Here is a 20,870-nt window from a genome sequence, read left to right on the forward strand (position 1 = left end):
AATGCAGACTCCGTTAGTCAATTTAGTCCCTGAATGTAGACTTCGTTAGTCACTTTAGTCCCTGAAATTGACCATGCAGGGACTGTTTTGCATATTATCTGCATTCAGGGACTAAATTGACGAATCGTTCCCCATTCAGGGATTAAAGTGACTAATTCCCCAAAAAAAAACTCAAGAGGAAAATAGACATATCCCAAACCAAACCATTGTTGTCCCTCACAACAAAAACACTCTTTTATGTGGGTCCCACAATCAACTGTCATGTACTACGCTATCACTATGACCATTTTTTAGTGTCACCCGACAACATTGTAAACCTCTCCACTTTCACTTTCCTTCCTTCCCATAGTATCCAACCAACAAATTCTCTCTCTTTCTTTCTTTTTCTCTTTTCATCCACTTTTTCTCAATATTCAATGGCTACCCTTATTTGAATTATGCCTTAAACAATCATGGGTCGGTGTTGAATTACCATATTTTTCACTTTTTTGCTGTATTAGTGATGCCAAGTTGATAAAGTCTGATTTTTTTCATCTGGGTGGTGAATAATTTGATGCTAATATTCTCTTTGAGTGAATGTAGTTTTTCATGAAGAATTTTACTTTGTTTGTGAAAATTGAGATTTAGAGGGTCACAAGTTTTTTTTTTTTTTTATGATTCATTTTTGGTTTTTATGGTGTAACTTGAGAGTGAATTTTCAATTGTGAGTTTTGAATTACAACAATTTGGTAAGAACTGATTGGAATTTGAATGATCCATGAGCTGAATTGTTGGAGATAAGAAGAATATGCACCATTTATTTGTGGAAATGACTCAATTATTCAACAAAAGTGGAGAGAATTATGCTTGAATTGGTGATTGTGGAAATTTGGATTTGATTTGAGTAATTTGAAAAAAAAAATTAAGATAAGCTTTAATTGTGATTTTAAAACTTCTTCATCAAGTTTTGATCATTGACAGAACATTTATTGGAACAAAAGGGGAATCAATGAGCTGTGTGAGTCTTTGATTCTTTTTCAATTAAGAAAAAGTTGAACCTTTTTAGCTATCTATCTTAGTTGGACTTTTTCTTAGAGAATATCAAGATTTCTGGAATTTTCAGCTTTATATGTGGAACTGCATAATTCATTGGTATTTGATACCTTATCCTCCAAAGGAAGCTAAAATGGCTTGAGCTTTACACAATTGGGAAACTTGAGGGATTGAAATTGGAACTGTTTGATGCTTCAAGAGTAGATTCATCAGGCTGCATCTTGTTTTTTATTTCTTCACCGTGTTGATGAGTCCAAAAGGCTAAGAATTAGAGGTACTCAATTGAAGCAACCTCTGTGTTTTTTTCTTCTGTGATTGTTCATTTCTCACTAAATGACATGAATAGTGGTTTAATTTAGATGCATTATCCATAATCTACCAAAATGTCCAATTCTTGTTTACATTAGTTAGTTAATTTAGTAGCAATTATATCTCATTTTTGTATGATTGTTTTCTTTTTGTCTCTTGTGTTCCAAGGAGTTGTGATTTTGATGATGATCTGTGTGACTAAGATTTAGACCTCTCTGCATGTAATAAGCTATCTGCATTTTTTTAATAGGAAAATGTTAGGGAGTTAGTGGATTGTTAGTTTTGAGGATTTGAACCCTAGATCTACATGAATTGATTTAATAAATATATTCACCGAATCATTTATCCCTTTATTATGGTGTTATAAATGAACTATGATTTTTCAGAGGCATTAGAGAGAGTGATGATAGGCTTTTTGTTTACATTTTACTGCGTTTATTTGTTGAATGTGTTTGTTAATCTCTCAGGATTGCAATCTTGCCTTTGACGTGTAGGCCAAAGTAACCTTAGAACTATTAGAAAAAGAGGATAGAAAGAAGTGCAGTGTGCTCAATCATCATGGCAAAGAAGTCTCAAAGACGCGCTGTGCGGTATGAGAAAGATAAGGCGGGATGTATGTGGGGATTTATTAGCATGCTTGATTTTCGCCATGGTCACTCTACTAGGAAGTTGATTGCGGATAAGAGACGAAGCAGCAAGCACTCTGAAGGTAAGAATTGTGCTTAACATTTTTAGATCTTTACAAAGTTTACAACGATGCTCCTTTTGGTCTCTCTATATGCAAAATCAATAACAAAATGAGTATATGTTGAGTAATCGTGCAGTCACTGATGTTCGAATGTCAAGCATTTGTTTTGTAATGTTTTCAAGTTGAAATCTTTCATAAAAATATGCTTTCCCAGTCTCTAATGGTTGTGTCTGCTGAAATTTGAATTCTTTTTTCTTACAGGTGGTGTTGTACATTCTAAGAATAAGTTTGAGGCGTTGAGCGATATGGATGAAGTTTGTCATGGCACTTTTGTAAGTCTTTCTATCCATATTTTAATGCAACTCATCAATTTCAAACTAAAAAAATACTGAGTGGTGTCAATCGCGGATTGCGGAAAAAAGCAATTTGTTCAAATTCCGCTACGTGATATAGCACCACTGAAGCCTCTATACGACAACATTTTGTACTAAATAGTGTATCATGGAACAATAGAGATTTGTTTAAATTCCGCTATATGCTTTAGCCCGCTATTTAACAACACTAACACTAGGATGTAAGTAAAGATGCTAGTGCATTTATTGACATCACTACATCATGAATGTTTCAGGACGGTGATGAGAGTAAAAGACCAACAGTGAGAACTATTGTTAATAAGCCTAGTGTGAAGAAACTCATAGAAGAAGAGATGTTCACTGATCAAAATGCAATGAAGAATATAGATAATTCTGAAAGGCGTGAAGTTTTTCTGAAGTTAGATTCCAAAAGAAAAAAGAAATCTTCCGAGAAAAAACGCGATATCACTGATGATTTAAATTTGGACGCAACATCGAAATCTGAAACTTCGCATCGTCAGCACTCAAGGAAGCAATCTAAAGATAATCTTGATGTGGATACAATAATCGAAGAGTTTTGTAATCTAAAAGATGTGTGTTCTATGATGAATGGCAATGATGGAGAAGTAAAAAAGCATGGTCAACCAAACCAGAAACAGAAGCATGTTGTTTCCGAAACACATTCAAGAGATGCGATTCGTGAATTTGTGAATCAGATGATATTGAACGGAAAAAATCTGGAGGAAGCTAGAAAGTTTCTTTTCTCTGATGAAATAATGGAAGCACTTCAGCTTATAAGTTCAGATAAGGAATTGTTTCTTGCATTTCTACAAAATCCAAATCCACTTGTATTGAAATGTGTTCAAGAGTTTGAGAATTCTCATCGAGTGAAAGACAACGATTCCAACTTCTCGGAACAAGATCATGGAAATAAAGAACAAATTGGCGAGATTGTTAACCACAAGAAGCATAACTTTTTCAGGAAAAAGGTGAAGTCACAATCGAAAAATTCAACAAATGAAAATGTAAATACCAACATTTCAAATAGAATTGTCATTCTAAAGCCGGGATCAATTGGATCGGCAAATTCCGAAACTGGAATGAACATCGCCTCATCTCTAGATTCTCATGATACTGTCAAGTACAATTCTCCTTCTGTGAGAGGTAGTTCACATTTTTCTCTTACAGAGATAAAAAAGAAATTAAAGAATGCTATAGGAAGGGAGAGACATGGAAAAGCCATTGGTAAAGACAATGTCGGAATGAGATCTCCTAATAAAGATCATTTCTTCATTGAAAAAATCGCGAGGCCTTCAACCGGTGTTACTAAAGGAGACAAGACTGGTACTAATAAAGATTTGGAAGCGATTGTGGAGCGTGAAAAGGGTATTTATCCGAAACAAGGTGTTTCTAATTTATATATCGAGGCTAAGAAACATCTGTGTGAGATGGTAGGTAATGAAGATGAGAATATGATGGGCTTGTCAAGCAGGCAAAATTCCAAAACCCTAGGAAGAATAATATCATTTCCTGATTACAACTTTTCTCCACTTAGTAGTCCTAGAAGGGATTGGGAGGATCATTTTGTGACCGCAAAAACAAGACTTCGTGATGAAAACTATAACAATAAATCACAAGAAATTAAGTCCGACTCAAATCTCTCAGACGGCCTAATTCACGTTGATAAAGAAGAAAATTGTTGTCCTGTTAGAGATGAGATAGTTACTGAAGGTATCATGTACAAAAATATATGATTTAAGTTATAGATGCTATAGTAAATCTGTTGTGTTTATTTTATTTTTTTATTTATCCTTTTCTTAATTTCTGTGCAGGGGATGTAGAATCTGCAAAAGAGATTACTAATGTAGAATCTTCCTCAGAACCAGTTGGCCTCATTGCAGAAAGTGCTGACCAAAGCCATGATATCTCAGAAAGTTCTGACTCTGCAGAATTTTCTCAATGTTTGGAGCAGGTGGTATTTCTGTCTGCATTACAGTTTTACATAAATTGATGATTTATGTAAGGGTTAAATATAATTTTAGTCCCTACAAAATTACGATTTCTCAAGTTTAGTCCCTACGTTAACTTTTTCCATTTTATTCCTTGCTTTGCTTTAATAGGAACAAACTACAAAGACTAGAAGCACTAATTTTTTGTAAAAATTAATAAAAATAGTGACTAAAATTGAATTAATTTTTTGTAGGGGTTAAAATTAAAAATTCATAATTTTATAGGGACTAAAATCATATTTAGTCCTTTATTGAATGTTATATTTTTATGGTTTTTTCTTTGGTGGAGTAAACTCTTGTATTTATTAAATTTTATTCAAACTGTCATTTGTTCTTTCTGCAGGATGTAACAGAACAAAACCAATCACCATCTCCCTCTCACTCTTCAATCACTGGGAACAGTAAGGAGCAAGAGATTACCACAGATGCATCCGGGCGGCCAAGTCCAGTGTCTGTTCTAGATGCACCATTCTTAGAGGATGATGCCTGCTCTGGGAACTCCAGATGTCAACCTGGTAAGCATCATGCACTCAGGCCCTGTTTGGATAAACAGTTTAATTAAGTGCTTATAGCAGAGTCACTTGTCATATAAGTGCTAATGAAAGCACATTTCATAAATTGATTCAGAAATAGTGTTCAACATATTTGTTTATTTGCATAGTGTTGTCTTTTAGCTTTTTTTCATTGGAAATAAGCAAAAGTTGGAGTTGTTTACTAGGGATTTATCAGGATGATAATAATAATACTTACTAGCATGGTTATTAGTATCTTGTGATACATGCGAGTGGTATCTCGATCTGATACAAAACTGAACTCAATCGATAGAAATATTTAGTGTGTATATATTGGACATGAATCTCATCTTGAATCCGACTCATTATAATGAATCTCGATTTTCTATGATGAATCTTATTTGTTCTAATGAATCACTACCTAAACATAGTATAGTGGACCTCTTTATGTGTCAACTTATCAAGCAACTTTTTATTTTGTCATTCGAATAATGACTTGAATCTTGAACTATTTTGATGATATATTAGCTTACATGTTTGTTAGGTCAGCTTGTTTTTACTTAATTCTTATAGTGGTGTATCTTATGATTCATAATAAGATGCAATTTGCCATTTGGAAAATAGGTTTTCCGACTCACAATCTGAACCTCGAATTGATAACTATGCTGAGTAGCATACCATATGTATTCCATATTACTTTTAATCTGGCATAATGTTAATTCATGATTTTCAGCTGAAGTACCTGTACAACCACTACATGTTCAATTCGAAGAACAAGATTCTTCTCTTGTGAATCAAATCAAAAGAGAAAAATATTGTATCGAAGAAAACAGATCGATATATGATTACATCAAAGCAGTCCTGCAAGCCTCTGGATTGACAAGTGATCAATTGTTGATGAAATGCCTTTCCTCAGACAAGATGCTAGACCCTTCCTTGTTTGATCAGGTAGAGTTATCACCAAACCGGCTATGCCATGATCAGAAACTCCTATATGAATGTATCAATGAAATTCTCACAGGGGTTTGTTGCGATTACTTCGGCGCCTCACCTTTTGTATCATTTGTAAGTCCTAGCATAAAGCCAACTCCAAATATGAAAACGGTTATTCTCATGGTCTCGGAAGGAGTCTGTTGGTACTTACTTCCCATGCCCCCGCCGCACACGTTGGACAAAATTGTTAGGAAAGACATGGAAAAATGTGGGTCATGGATGGACCTTCGATTTGAAGCCGAAACAGTTGGTTTTGAACTAGGCGATGCCATTCTATCAGATCTGATGGAAGATACAATACTTGGCTGCGTAAGTAAGAGTCAGGAAGGGGGAAGTTATGAGCATAACGACTGCAAGACTAGTGCCGATGTGTAATAGAAAACCGATTACTTTTTGTTCATACCACCTGCTAAAGCATACTAGGAACTTTCGAATACTAAACAGTTTCATGGTGAATGATAAGACTAAAATAAAGGACTACATGTCAGAAGAAGTAAATAGAAAGCTAGTTTGGAACTGCTTCTTCTTACTCAAGTATAAAAGATGCTTCTCTTGTTTGAAATAACAAAGTAACAGTTTCATTTTGTGTGTGCTTTCACTTCACTACTTAGTAAGGGTTTAGGTATTGTAGATTTTGTATAATTTGATATGTTGATTATATTAGCTGGTGTGTCATGGTTTTGTTTGATATCATCATCATTACTTATTGTATATCTTTTTTCTACTGATAATATATTGTATGTACAAGTTTAGAAATAATCGTGAACTCAGATTTTTGGAGTTTCAAAAGGAATAAAACAAAAAGAGTTATGAAACTGTGACATTAGTGCAGTTAGGAATTGCAAACTTCTTTAAAGTTTTCACTAAGTAGCATGTGAACAATTTTTCTTGCCTCTTACAGTTTTTAAGTAGCTTTTAGATGTTACATAGATATCTCATTATATCTCATCCTCTCAAAAAAAATCTAAATATATCTCTTACTATGTTATGATATTATTATAACAGAGATAACCACTTGCTAGAAGCTCAGATGATGTATTTAAGTGAATTAATATTGACCTTTGAGTTATAAATGATAAATGGTTCAAATTTGGTGTCAAATAAAGTTTGACACATGGATCTCATTTGATCCCCTCTTCTTTTTTTTTTCTTTTTTTGGTTACAAACTAAGAAAGAAAAACACTAAAAAGAAAACTACAATGTACGGAACCAAGTACCTGCGGAGTATGCTGCTATAAGGTCAAATAAGTCTGATCGATGAGAGGTGTAAATCAAGAGATCGTCGGAGGAGGAGAAGGAGAGAAGGAAGAGGAGAGGACGAAGATCCAAGTTTAGCTAAGAAGTCAACATAACTATTATCTTCACAAAGGGTCTGGGGGATGAATATGGTCCATCTTGTAAGTTCGTCTCTCTAGTCAACAAAAGCCCCTGAAGCCTAAAAAACCTGAAATCCATGTCGCGGAAGAAAAGCGTTGTAAGCCTCCATAGCCTGCGCTGATGGGATTTTCAAAACAGCTACCATCAATATTGATGATTGTGGAGATATGATTAGATGAAATTCACTTGCGGGAAATCAGGGTGGTGGACAAATTTCTAGCTTCCATTGCAAGGCGGTAAGTAAGGATCAGAGCATTTGAAAAATGAGTAGAGTTTCTATTTCTTGAAGACCACCACACTCCAACATCAAAGATGTTTGGAATTGATTGAGGTAAAGCCATGCATGAGCCAATCATGACAGTCCATATTGTTGAAGAAATCAGTAGATGTGAAACCTATAAGATGTCAAAGGTTCTTGGAGGCCGCATAGTCTCTGATGCAATGAAGGAAGGACTCATCAAAGGATGAACATCGAGGACAGAGGCCATTAGGGGCCATTAGGGACAAGAATGGGACAAAGTTAAAATAGAGATTGGGTTTGGATTACCCGTTCCGTCCCAAATGAGTTTGAGGACAAATATATTTTTACTATTATTTTATGACTGAATCAGTCTCTACTCTATCACATGTTAATCATTATGTTATGCATTGTGGCATTAACAATTATTTTCTATAGAACTTCTTGTACAAAGGGTTCTTGGTAAAAGTTTGAAAGGTCGATTTTGTTGTCAATTATGCCTAACTGAGTTATTTTTAGATTATATAATTAGTAGAAATCACTTGCTCAAATTCAAATGATTATGAACATTAACTAATTATGCACTTTTATATGTATTGCTACATCTTGGTGATATATTACAGCATGATGAAGTTTAATATATGTAATGAACAACAAAGTCATAAATTGTATAATGGTTATCACTTCTTCAATTGATATAACCATTTCTCTCTATTTGAGGATTAATTACTAATGAAAGCATGAGGGTATTGGAGATAAAATTGCTTCTTCTCCCTAGAAAAAACAACTTCATCTTCTCTCTACAAGTCTCAAAATCCTATTAGTCGTTGGTCCTAAACCCTACCAAATCCATACTTGCCATTCATCATGTCACCTCTTTGGGTGGCGGTGTGACAAGATTTGTTCTCCCTCCCAAAGTCCCAAGATTCTTTCCAAATTTTCGTCCTCTGAGTCGTCGTTGTTTCAAGGTATACAAAGGGGTTTCGGAATTCTATGCTATTGTTTCTAGTATTATTTATCAGTTATCTTTACATTCCAACTTCGAGGTGAAGTTTGTTCGGAGACAAGCGGACATGGTTGCTCATAGTTTAGCTTGGGCGGCCTGTTCTTGGGCTAGTCACCGTATTTTTGATTCTTATCCTTCTTGTATTGAACATTGGATGATTAATGATAATAGTTAACTTTGTTTCGGTCAAAAAAAAGGTATACAAAGGGTTGGGAGGTTTTGATGCATCATGATTTCTATTGATGGTTAGTGGTGTTACAAGCATTACAGTTCTTGATGTTCATGTTCACTGTTTTCGCTTCCGGTTATGCCTCATTCACGCCTGGAGGAACGGTTGCTTAAATATGGGTGGTGTTGACTCCATACTTGTTTCTGAAACGCGTTTTTCACGAGTCTGTGTTGCTAATAGGGGATGGGAAGATATATTTCTAGAAGTGTTCTAAGTCGTTAAGGTAGGTGACAACGTCGTCGTTGCACCACCCCTTGTTGTTTGCTCTATTTCAACTTGTTCTATTTTTGTAGATCCGACATTGTGGTCCCTTTGAAGTTGTTGATTAGATGGTTGGTTACTTTTAATATGCAGTTGGAATTTCGATTCTTCGTTGTATAGGTTCTGATGAAAAATCTTGTTATCGGCGTACTGGATTTTCAGATCTTGTTCGTTGTGTGCAAGGTTGGTTAGGCTCAAAAGGGATGGTAATGTTGCTGTATTTTGTTACAGGGGTTGTGGGTTCATGAGTCTTTCTGTGTTGGCGGTTGATTCATACATTATTCGTCAAAAGATGGGTTTGATTTCACCCAGCCACGTCTCTAGTTCCTTTGGTTCATCAATGCTTATGGCTATTTACACATCTATTTATTTTAGAATCTGGTTTTGGGTCCCATGTTTGACTCACTAGTTTGTGATGATGTGTATTTTTTTAAAACGCATTTGGGTTCATCGCTTGATTTTGATCTAGTTGGCTATGATATACCACTTTTTTTTGTTAATCTTCGTTATAGTACCCCTTTAGGTTTGATGGTTGTTGGGTCAGGTTAATATCCACCCAACTTTTTGTACTTTCTTTTTTTATTTAATATATTTTCCTTGCTAAAGAAAAACACGAGGGTATCAATAATTTTAAAGTCATTTTTTGCAAAAAAAAAAAAAAACTTGTTGATTAATTCTTTTTTTTTTTAAAACACCCGATAAAAACTTGTCTCATTATTATTATTATACTTGTATCTCATCAGGTTTAAGGGCGTGTACGCGTCTAAAATTTGACCCGATCTAATGTCCGGATTGGTTATGGATCACATGTAATTTCACCTAACACATCCTTTGTACACCCTTTCCAAGTGACAAGATCAAACAATTCCTTTTCATGTTTTATTTAAGATCAATTTGTTCTAATTCTTCTATATTGCTAGCATCTCCTCTTAAGTATTTCATCACACACATAACAAATATTATTATTACTAGCATTCGAAAGGGCACTACGTGTCTGTCTATCCGCTCTTCTTATTGTGATAACTCGTATAAATTACGAATAATAATTTTTATGAAATTTTGATTTTGATCAAAATTAAAGGTATAGATAATAGATATTTTGCACTTTCATATTGTAGCAAATCATTCATATTTTTTTCGATGATACCAACAATATAACAAATATAATATAAATTCTTATCTTTTTGAACAACACCAACAAAAGAGTATTCTTATAGTCAAATTTATTTAAGTGTATAATTGAAAGTGAAAAATCCCACCCAAAAATATGTATTCTCTTTATATATGATAAAAAAAACTTGAAGATTTATTTAAAGGTTACAAAATTTTGGGAATTGCGGCGATCTGGAGAAAATACAACATGAGAGCGCCACCGTCCAATTGATGATTCAGTCGGTGGAATTCTTTTGTTTGTAAGCTTTCAACTTTTCCATTGTTACTTACTTTCAATTGGTACTAAAGCAATCTTTACACTGTTCATCACCGTTCCTAAATCCTAAGATTCCTAGATTCCATAAATTTGAACCCTAGTTTCAATAACCTTTTCACGGCTGCAGCCATGCCATTTGACTGGCAGGCTGAGCTGTCCGCCCCTTCAGCTCCACCAATCTCTTCAGCAATGGCGGCTCCTCCACCTTCCAAACCTGTGCAACGTATCTCATTCGCGCAAGCACTGACAGCCGCACCAACGACATCCTCTAATGATAACTTGCCTAAACCTTTGATTCGAGGGGAGTCGGTGAGCATCACAATTTCGCAGCAAATTTATGAAAAAGGCTGCAAGCATAACCTACGGGGTCGATTGGTACTAAGCAAGGGAGACAAACCCTACACAACCAAGGATATTTAACTAAAGTTACAAAAGCAGTGGAAGACGTCTGGTGAATGGAGCATGAGGCCCCTAGGGAGGGGATTTTTTGAATTCACATTTGCTAGTGACGCTGATTTGCGCATGGTGTGGGCCTCAGGAACCTTACATCTCAAGCCTGGGGTTCTACGATTATTCGAATGGACCAAAGATTTTAACATGAATAAGCATAGGAATACTCATGCTCAAGTGTGGATTCGTTTGTTGGAATTGCCACAAGAGTACTGGATGGATAGGACGTTACGTGAAATTGCTAGTGTCGTGGGCACACCGCTCATTATTGATAATGCAACGATCAAGAGATTTTTTGGACACTATGCTCACATCCTAGTCGACATAGATTTTTCTGGCAAGATGTTTCATGAAATTACGGTTGTAAGAGAAGGATACTCCTTTAATGTCGAGGTGGCTTATGAGTGGCTCCCTGATTTTTGTTCACACTGTCAAAACATTGGCCATGACGTCACAGTTTGTAGATGGCTTTTCCCCTGCCAGGACAATACGGCTCACAAACAATTAGTTGCACAAGGGAAAAAACCAGTACCAATGAAGAAACAGACATGGATTCCTACTACTGAAAACCCTTCCGGCATAGGGTCATCTCTTGCATTCGCTGGCCCTCAACAAGATGTGACTCCAGCGATGACTGCAAAGGTGCCTCCACCTCCAGAACCGACAGCAGCGGTACTTCCACCTCCAGCACCTCACAATTCAGCTATGGTTGTCCCTTCTATTCAGACAACCATGGAGGATGTAGCTCCTTCAGAGACAGTTCTGTTGCAACAATTGGAAACACATCCAGAACCGGTTGCTTCACCGGATCTAGGATCCCTCGAGAAGGAAGTGCCCGTGCAAAACAACACATCAACCGCGACTTTTATAGCTTTGGAAGCATCTTTACAAGCGGATGATGTCGCAGAACATATCATTGCAGATGAAAATTTGGCGCAACAAGGGGATACATTTTCTCCTTCGGAAAATTTGAATACTGTCAATAAAGAGCTTGAAGTTACTTTCGAATTTGAGGATCAGGCATAAGTTACTACATCTCGCGCCGGCCGGCTGCCTAGTACTTCTATACATGTGTTAGAGGAGATAGATGCTGAGGAAAACATAGTTGATCGAGGAAATGACAAAGACTCCACTGCTGCAGATGTAGACCATGATGCCTTACAACTCCAACATGCAGCAAACAATATCACAAATGAAGCAGAGGTAAGCCCACCTGTACTACAAGCAGAGGTAAGCCCACCTGTACTACAACAAGTTCATATCAGCAGAAACAGACAGGATGGCCTTGATTTATGGGCCAGAATACGTGAATATGATCAACGAATGACTGAGGAAGGCTTCACTCAAGTTCTTACAAAGGCGCATAAGAAAAATCGTAAAAAGCAAGTCATTGGCACGCCCTATCAAACCTGTGCAAAGGGTGGTCCTCCATCTTCCAAATGATTCTGTTCTATTGGATTGTCCGTAGGTTTTCGTGACGGTATCAGCTGTGCGGACAAATTGGCGAATATGAGTTATGGGATTCAAAGTTCTATTTGGTTAGAAACACTTATATGGATTTCTATACCTTTTATAAATCTCCTTTGTCTTTTTCTGTTTTTTTTTTTCTCTTTTTTGGCTTTGTTTGCTTTTCTTATTTTTGAGGGTTTTGGTCTAGTCCCCCCTCTCTTTTGTACAGACTTTTTCCCCCTTTTTTATTGAATCTTAGAGTTTGACAGACATAGGACAGAGGCTTCCCGGGGTGCCATTTAGTTGGGATGTCGGTGTTGCCTCCTGATGTCTGTCTCTCTCCTTGCTTAAAAAAAAAAACTTGAAAGAAGTATAAATTATTATAAATATCGTAAAAGAACGAATATTGTAAAACAAAAAATCATATTATTTTTTTGAAAGAAAATTAACCGTATTATTAACATGATATATCTCACTATTAAAAAAATAAAAACTAGACAAGACTTTTTGGCATTTATAACTAATAAAATCAGAAGTTTTAACAAATTGATTTGATCATTTTAGCCCACTAAATTTGTCTCAATTCATTGAACATTAAAAAAATTATAATATAACATCAAAATAGGAATGTAAAAGGCAGAAAGGAATAAAAATCTTATGGGCAAAGTGATCATAACAAAATATTTTAACATTATATTAATAAAATTTATATAAAAAGCCAATACAATAATAAAAAAATATATAATAAATAAAAATATTTAATTTAACAATTAAATCAATACTTTTTTTTAAAGAACCAATTAAATCTATAATTAAATAGTTAAACTATCAAACGAATAAAATCTCAAGGTTTTACCAATGAGATATCATAAAGAAAAGTTACTTTGAAACATGCGAAGTGAATTTTTGTTAAAAAAACATAAACTAAAATTGGTAAAAGAAAATTTTAAAAAGGACAAGAGTTTGAAGAAATTTTTTAGATCAATTAAAAATTAAAGTGACAAAAAATATACTACTCGTGTGTCATACCATTTCTCTTCAATAATATCATTTCTTTTCACTAACATAGTTTGTATAAAGTGACAAAATTAAACAATTTTTTAGGGTTTAGTTAAGTTCAATTTTTTGCTAATTGTTCTTTAATGCTAGCATATCCTCTTAAATATTTCGTCACACACATAACAAAAAATAATAATATTATAAAATAAAAGAATATTATTATAAAATATTTGACTAACAAAGTCTTGTTAGAAAACGTAAATCAAAATCCCCGTAGAAAAAAAAAGTAAATCAAATTATCAATAATATATATCTAATCGTAAAATAATAATATCTAGGGTAGACTTTTTAAGATTTGGTAATTAATAAAATAAATAGATTTGACAAAATAATTTGACTTTTTTACTACATTAAATTTGTCTCAATCTATTGAGTATACAAAATAATATAATATAGTATAATATAACATCGAATTAGATATTCTAGAAATAAAAATCTTATAACAAAAGTAATCATAACAAAAAAATTTAAGCAATGTACTAATTAAATTTGGTTGAAAAACTATAATCATAAAAATAAAAAATCATCTAAAGAATGTGATCATAAGAGACATACACCCATGATATATTTTAATGCAATGACAAAAACAAATATTATAATATAAGATCAAAATATGAATGTAAGAAGGCGTAAAACGAACAAAAATATTATAATCAAATTGATCATAACAAAATATATTTTAACAGTATAGTAGTATAATTTGGTCAAATAAAAAAACAATATACTCCTTTAAAAAAACAATATACTAATAACAACAAAAAAAATCATCAAGTTAGTTTTGAACCGTTGATGGAGCAAGAATTTAGTTGAGGCTCATGTTGATTTCCTTAATTGTGATTCCCTTCTTTCAAGCGATTAATGGTGAGAGATGAACTTTATCTCTCATTTATGGGTTTCTTAACTATTTATTTGAGCGTTAACTACGAAAAGCATAACAGATAGATAAAGGCAGACTAATAAAGTGATAAAAATAGCTAAGTAAGTTGTGTTTGATTAGATGTGTCAAATTACAACGTACAAAAGAATGTTTATATGTAAAAATAATTTGTACTAGCTAAACGACGTGGCATACAGTGTTTAGCCTCTCCTCAATTAATCTCTCAGTTACTGTGTTGACATGGTCCTTGGTGTTCAGCTCCCACGAATGTGTTTCCTCTCTCATCACCCTTCATGGTCAGTGGTGGTATATACATGGAGTGTGGATTTTCAGCGTAATTATCCCGTCCTACTGAGCTTTGACTAAATATGTGTTTCTTTAGACCCACCTTTCTTAGTCAGTAAACTTGAGAAAATCGACTCTCCCTCACTCGACTATCCTAGCCTTCGCATAACCTTCTATCGACTTGGATGTTTCCTCGTCTACACTTTAATCACATATTTGTCGATGTCGGATAAAATAATAATTAATGTTAGGTGTAAACAAATGCCCCTTTGCGCTTTATTGTCAGTTGATTTTTGAAAGATTAGATGATGCGGCATAAATGTAAGAGTTACATGTGAACAGTGTCATCAGTGCATCGTAAATCTAGAAAGAAATTGTTAAATTACCTTGTCTTGGTCAACAAAAAAATAATCATTAATTAACAATATTTTATTCTTTTCAATTCATTCACCCAATAAAATATCATGTTCCTTCCTATATAACCCAAAAACCTTATTGCCTAATGATTGAGTATTATCCTTTATAAATCAATTGAATTAGATAGCAATGCTTGGGATCCTTGCTTCTTGTTTTCTCTGATCAAACATGGGTCTTGATCCTCCTTCAGCCTTTAAACTTTATAATAAGTACAAAAAACCTCCTGTCGTCAAGTATAAGAAGGGGATGAGGCCACATGTTCCTATTCCTATGAAGGTAAATAGTCTGACATGTTGTTTTTCAAACTAATTTATTTCGAATAATGATCCTCTATCTATTTTTTTGCTTTTTAGGCTAAGAAGAAGAGTCCTTTGATGCAAAGTGTGGAGAAGTTTCAGCAAGAAGATCAAGTCAAAGCTTTGAGGGATCTTGCCAAGAAGCCCTTTGAAACAATAGTACTTGTCCCTAAATCACCTCCTCAAGTGGTCGACCTTGCTTTTGCGGTTCCTTCATCGTCTGATTTAGGTGCTAATGAGGATGCAACGCCACCAGAAGGCATTCCTATGCAAGTATTTTGTTCTATTTAGAAAAGGACTCGTATGAGATTTTCATCTTTTTTTTTATTATTGTTGAATCAATCAGATGGCCAATCTTGTGGCTATCGTTTTGAAAACATCAATGGAACTTTCTTTTACATGATCTTCAATGCTCTCCCTTATAATGCGTTTTCTATTTAGTTTTGAACTTAATCTGAAATTGAGAATTTGACTTTTAATTTAAAAATATAAGTGCTTTTACAAATTTCGATGAAAGAAAGGATAATAAACATATTTTAAAAGTCAAGTTAATGTTGATGAATTGATGGGACAACGAGATAGTCCAATATCTGTTAACAAAATGGCTGCTTTATATGAACAGCAGCTGGAACGTGTGTCCTCGGAAGGCTCAGCTATGCCAACAGTGAAGGAGAAGCCGAAGACGAACAAGGGTGATTTAGAGACAACCGAGGGTGAGAAACAACACAAAAAGGCTGAGTTTGCAACTGCAGATGGCGCTGTGTTACCCATTAAAGGACGGAAACATTCTCAAAGAAGTTACGTGCAAGATCAAAGGTCCTTAAGCTCAGGCCCGTGGAGTGTGGATTGGCTTCGGCATGTTCAGAAAGGTGATGTCGGCCTCATTTCGTCTAAAAACAAAAGGCTAAGGAAGGTGGGTATTGAAACAGGCCGAAGGAGTGGCAGCCAGAAAACTAAAGTCACAAAGAAAAAGGTTAGTGGTGCACTTCGACATCCGGTGCTCACTTTGAAAAAGGTGGCAAGGTTGCCGAGTAAAGATCGTGAAGAAGTTATGAAGGTTTTACGTGGATCTAAAACGATGAAAGTTTTGAAACACAAAATTATTTCTCGGAGACGACAAAGGGAGAAAGTAATTCGGTCACTAGAAGAGAATAGTTCCAACTCAAATTCGCAATCGGATTCTGTGGCTTCAGTTAGTAATGATTGGAAAAATTGGGTGGTTTTACGTGGAAATGAAGAAACAAAGGCGGATGATATTCAAGATATTGGTAACACTATTGGTATTTCTTTTCCAGGAAATAATCATAATAAATTCAACATTTTATCTCGGTCGAAAGACGTACGAGTGGGGCCAATTTTGACTCTGGTGGAGGTTCACAGGGCCGAGGTGGATGGGGGAGTGTAGGGGAAGAGTTGTGGTGGTGGGGGGTGTGCGGGGTGGGTGTTTCTAATGAAAATAGTTTCCTGGAATGTGCGGGGGTTAGGGAGTGTTGAGAAGAGAAGGGAGGTGCGGCATTTGGTGGTGGAAAAAAAGCCTTTCATATTATGTTTACAAGAGACAAAGTTAGCGGTTTGTGATGATAATCTGTGTTTGTCGATGTGGGGTGATTTGAAGTATGCGTATTCTTTTAGGCCGTCAAGGGGTGCTTCGGGTGGTTTGTTAACTTTGTGGGATACTAATGAAGTTGAAGTGTGGTCGACAGTTAGTAAGGAACATGTGCTCATCATTCATGGTAGATTTGTTCGGACAAATGAGGTGTTCTATTTATTTAATATCTATGCACCTTGCGATTCTTTGGCGAAACAACAGTTATGGGTTTCCTTATCAGAGAGTTTACAGTTGCTGAGGGGGGAAAAGGTGTGTGTATGTGGGGATTTTAATGCAACCAGAAGTGTGGATGAAAGACGGTCTTCTAGAGGGATGGGGCTAGCGCAAGAGACACCTCATTTTAATCAGTTCATTGTCGATAATGGGTTGATCGATTTGCCTTTATGTGGGCGACGGTTTACTTGGTTTAAAGGTGATGGTACTTCTATGAGTAGAATAGATCGGTTATTGCTCTCCGAAGATTGGTGTCTGCAATGGCCTAATTGTTTTCAGGTGGCCCTTCTTCGGGGTCTCTCTGATCATTGTCCGCTTCAGTTGTCTGTTGATGAAGAGAATTGGGGTCCCCGGCTGACAAGAATGTTGAGATGTTGGCAAGAGCTTTCAGGGTATAAGCAGTATGTTTTAGAGAAATGGAATTCGTATCAAATCACAGGTTGGGGCGGTTTTGTGCTCCGACAAAAATTAAAATTGTTAAAGTCCGCTTTGAAGGAGTGGCATGTTGTACATGTGAGGAATATTCCCGGAAGGATTGATGCTCTAAAAAATTGGTTGTCAGAATTAGATGAAGCTGGGGAGGATGGTGTTTTGTCTCATGCTGAGGTCGAAGAGATGAGGGGTATATCGCAGGATATTCACTCACTGTCACGTGTTAATGCTAGTATAAGTTGGCAACAATCAAGAATTCACTGGTTGAAGGAGGGTGATGTTATTCCAAATATTTTCATTCAGTTATTGCAAGCCGAAGACGTCGAAATGCAATTGTTTCTCTCATGGTGAATGGTAATTTGGTGGAAGGTGTGCAGCCTATCAGGGATGCAGTTCTTAATCATTTCAAAGATCATTTTGCGAATCAAAATGTTACTAGGCCGGGGTAGAGAATTTTTCTTTCAAGAGTCTATCTTTTGCCGAAGGAGGTAGTTTAATTAAGCCGTTCTCTGAACATGAGGTTAAAGCTGCAGTTTGGGACTGTGACAGTTATAAAAGTCCCGGGCCGGATGGGGTCAATTTTGGTATCATAAAGGATTTTTGGGATGTCTTGAAAGGTTATGTGATGCGTTTTTTATCTGATTTTCATCGTAATGGTAAATTGACTCGCTGTATCAATTCTACTTTTATAGTTCTTATTCCTAAAATTGATAGTCCGCAGAGATTGACTGATTTCAGACCGATTGCTCTAGTGGGGTGTCTGTATAAAATCTTATCCAAGGTGTTAGAGAATCGGTTGCGTAAGGTTATTGGAGGATTGATATCAGAGACCCAGTCATCTTTTGTGAAGGATAGACAGATACTTGATGGTGTTTTAATTGCTAATGAGGTGGTAGATGAGGCACGTAAGTCAAAGAAGGAGTTGATGTTATTTAAGTTAGATTTTGAAAAAGCATATGACTCGGTTGACTGGGGGTACTTACTTGGTAATGAACAAAATGGCGTTCCCGGTGCTATGGAGGAAATGGATAAAAGAATGTGTGACAACAACAACTGCTTCCATTCTGGTAAATGGCAGCCCTACTGATGAATTTCAGCTGAAAAGGGGGCTCAGACAGGGGGATCCTCTTTCTCCTTTTCTTTTTCTGCTTGCGGCTGAAGGTTTGAACATTATGATGAAGGCGGTGGTGGAGAATAATTTGTATACGGGTTATGAGGTTGGTGCTTCAAACTCGGTGATGGTGTCACACTTGCAGTTTGCCGATGATACGTTACTTTTGGGGTCTAAGAGTTGGGCTAATGTTCGTGCATTAAGGGCGGTGTTGAATTTGTTTGCAGACATGTCAGGTTTGAAAGTGAATTTTCATAAGAGTTTATTGGTTGGTATTAATATTGGGAACTCGTGGTTGACTGAGGCGGCGTCTATATTAAATTGTAAAGTGGATAAAATTCCGTTTATGTATCTTGGTCTCTCTATTGGTGGTGATCCTCGAAGGTTATTATTTTGGGAACCTATGTTGTCTACTATTAAGTCTAGACTATCGAAGTGGCAGAGTCGCTTTCTTTCTTTCGGGGGCCGTTTAACTCTACTCAAGTCTGTCCTGACCTCGCTTCCTGTCTACGCTCTTTCCTTCTTCAAAGTTCTGTCAGGTATAATCTCTTCCATTGAAACTTTATTTAAAAAATTTTTTTGGAGAGGGAGTGAGGATAACAGGAAAATTTCCTGGATTGCTTGGAGCTCTATTTGTTTAGGTAAGGAGTATGGAGGGCTGGGGGTCAGACAGTTGAGGGAGTTTACTATAGCTTTGTTAGGTAAATGGTGTTGGCGGATGTTGGTGGATAGAGGTGGGTTTTGGTATAGGGTGTTGGTGGCGAGATATGGTGAGGTGGCTGGGCGGTTGGAGGTTGGGGGCCGGAGTGTTTCTTCTTGGTGGAGGGAATTAGTGAAGATTAGGGATGAGGTGGATGGTGTAGATGGCGGTTGGTTTGGCGAGAGGGTGTCGAAGGTGGTAGGTGATGGAACCAACACGTTTTTTTGGTTTGATAAATGGTTAGGAGATGTTCCGTTGTGTAGAAGATTTGGTCGTCTGTTTGTTTTAGCAACAAATAAATTTAGTACCGTGGCTGACATGTGTGCTCGTGGTTGGGAGGTTGGGGGAGAGGCGTGGAGTTGGAGGAGAAGATTATGGATGTGGGAGGAAGAAATGCTAGAAGAGTGTAGGACATTACTTGATGGTATTTCTGTGCAGGCTAATTCTATTGACAGGTGGCAGTGGGATCCAGACATCCATGATGGATATACTGTTCGAGGTGCTTATCACATTCTGACAAATCCAGTTTTGTCCACTTTGGACGAAACTAGTAATCTCATTTGGCATAAGCAGGTACCCTTAAAGGTTTCCATTGTTGCCTGACGTTTGCTAAAGGACAGGCTCCCGACCAGAATCAACATCAACCTCGCTAGGCGCGGCATAGTGCAAGCGGAGGGGGCTGTTTGTGTTGCAGGGTGCGGAATTGAGGAATCAGCAGCTCATGTGTTCATTCATTGTAACGTGCTCGGTTCATTGTGGCAGCATATTAGGGCATGGATTGGAGTGGAGGGAGTCGATCCAGCTAGCATCACAGACCATTTTATTCAATTTATTCACTATACAGATCCCTCTAAAGCACGTCGTTCGTTTATTCAATTGTTGTGGCTACTTGGTATTTGGATCATATGGAGTGAACGTAATAATAGAGTATTTAATAATGTCGAAACTCCTATAGTCCAGCTTTTAGATAAAGTAAAATTCCACTCATTATGGTGGATGAAGGCTAATAATGCCAAGTTTGTTTATGGTTTGCAGAGATGGTGGTCGGACCCTTTAATCTGTTTGGGTATCGACTGACATGTAGTTCATGTAAATACTTTGTATGACACTTTGTTGTTTGGGATGCTCTTTTCGGTACACCTTGTACTGAGAAGTTCGCATTGCCGGTGTTAATATATTCCATTTTTATGTCTTCAAAAAAAAAACATATTTTAATATATCATCAACTTTAAAAGAAATTTTAAATAATAGATAAATCATTTTTTTTAGTTTTACATTACCTTTAATTTAATTCATTCTTCAAACATATGTTAAAGATTATTTTTTTTAATTACATACACTTTATTTTCATATATATCATGAAAAATCCTCTTTTGATCATTCTTCGTGTATTAAATAGAACTCTTGAAATCATACATGTCATTGAGACTGCAAAAAAAAAAAAACTTTAATTTGAAATGCAATTAAAAAAGTTTTCATTGATTTACTATGAAAAGTAAACAAAAATTAACCTCATATAACGGGCCCGCGTTACAT

At 36.0% G+C, this 20,870-nt stretch overlaps 2 protein-coding genes across 3 annotated transcripts; both read left to right on the forward strand.

The window, feature by feature from the left end:
* The first annotated feature begins 345 nt into the window (after window positions 1–345).
* LOC146897740 (uncharacterized) lies at window positions 346–6,711 on the forward strand. Of its 2 annotated transcripts, none has more exons than XM_085733128.1 (7): window positions 346–1,306; window positions 1,809–2,050; window positions 2,291–2,361; window positions 2,658–4,113; window positions 4,215–4,354; window positions 4,735–4,906; window positions 5,637–6,711. In XM_085733128.1, the coding sequence occupies exons 2-7, from the start codon at window positions 1,900–1,902 to the stop codon at window positions 6,269–6,271; spliced, it is 2,625 nt and encodes an 874-aa protein (XP_085589254.1). In that variant the 5' UTR covers window positions 346–1,306; window positions 1,809–1,899; the 3' UTR covers window positions 6,272–6,711. The 2 variants fall into 2 exon arrangements, with proteins under 2 accessions (XP_085589254.1, XP_085589255.1); XM_085733129.1 differs by having other exon boundaries at window positions 1,836–2,050.
* A 4,187-nt stretch (window positions 6,712–10,898) lies between these two features.
* On the forward strand, window positions 10,899–12,329 carry LOC146897741 (uncharacterized). The gene is made up of 2 exons (XM_085736459.1): window positions 10,899–11,906; window positions 11,970–12,329. Exons 1-2 carry the CDS (start codon window positions 10,899–10,901, stop codon window positions 12,327–12,329), a joined length of 1,368 nt encoding a protein of 455 aa, XP_085592585.1.
* Window positions 12,330–20,870: the final 8,541 nt, after the last annotated feature.

The sequence above is a fragment of the Medicago sativa genome, chromosome 8 (genome assembly GCF_051527215.1).
Source record: "Medicago sativa cultivar Bolivia chromosome 8, Bolivia_mono, whole genome shotgun sequence".
Classification (NCBI taxonomy): Eukaryota; Viridiplantae; Streptophyta; class Magnoliopsida; order Fabales; family Fabaceae; genus Medicago; species Medicago sativa.

What these genes read in the sequence shown, in the direction of transcription:
- LOC146897740 (XM_085733128.1), top strand. Translation starts at nt 1,900, where the DNA reads ATGGCAAAGAAGTCTCAAAGACGCGCTGTGCGGTATGAGAAAGATAAG. An exon ending in AAGTTTGTCATGGCACTTTT is followed by an intron (nt 2,362 to 2,657) that starts GTAAGTCTTTCT and finishes TGAATGTTTCAG; the next exon opens with GACGGTGATGAGAGTAAAAG. An exon ending in AGATGAGATAGTTACTGAAG is followed by an intron (nt 4,114 to 4,214) that starts GTATCATGTACA and finishes ATTTCTGTGCAG; the next exon opens with GGGATGTAGAATCTGCAAAA.
- LOC146897741 (XM_085736459.1), top strand. Translation starts at nt 10,899, where the DNA reads ATGAGGCCCCTAGGGAGGGGATTTTTTGAATTCACATTTGCTAGTGAC. An exon ending in CTTTCGAATTTGAGGATCAG is followed by an intron (nt 11,907 to 11,969) that starts GCATAAGTTACT and finishes GTGTTAGAGGAG; the next exon opens with ATAGATGCTGAGGAAAACAT.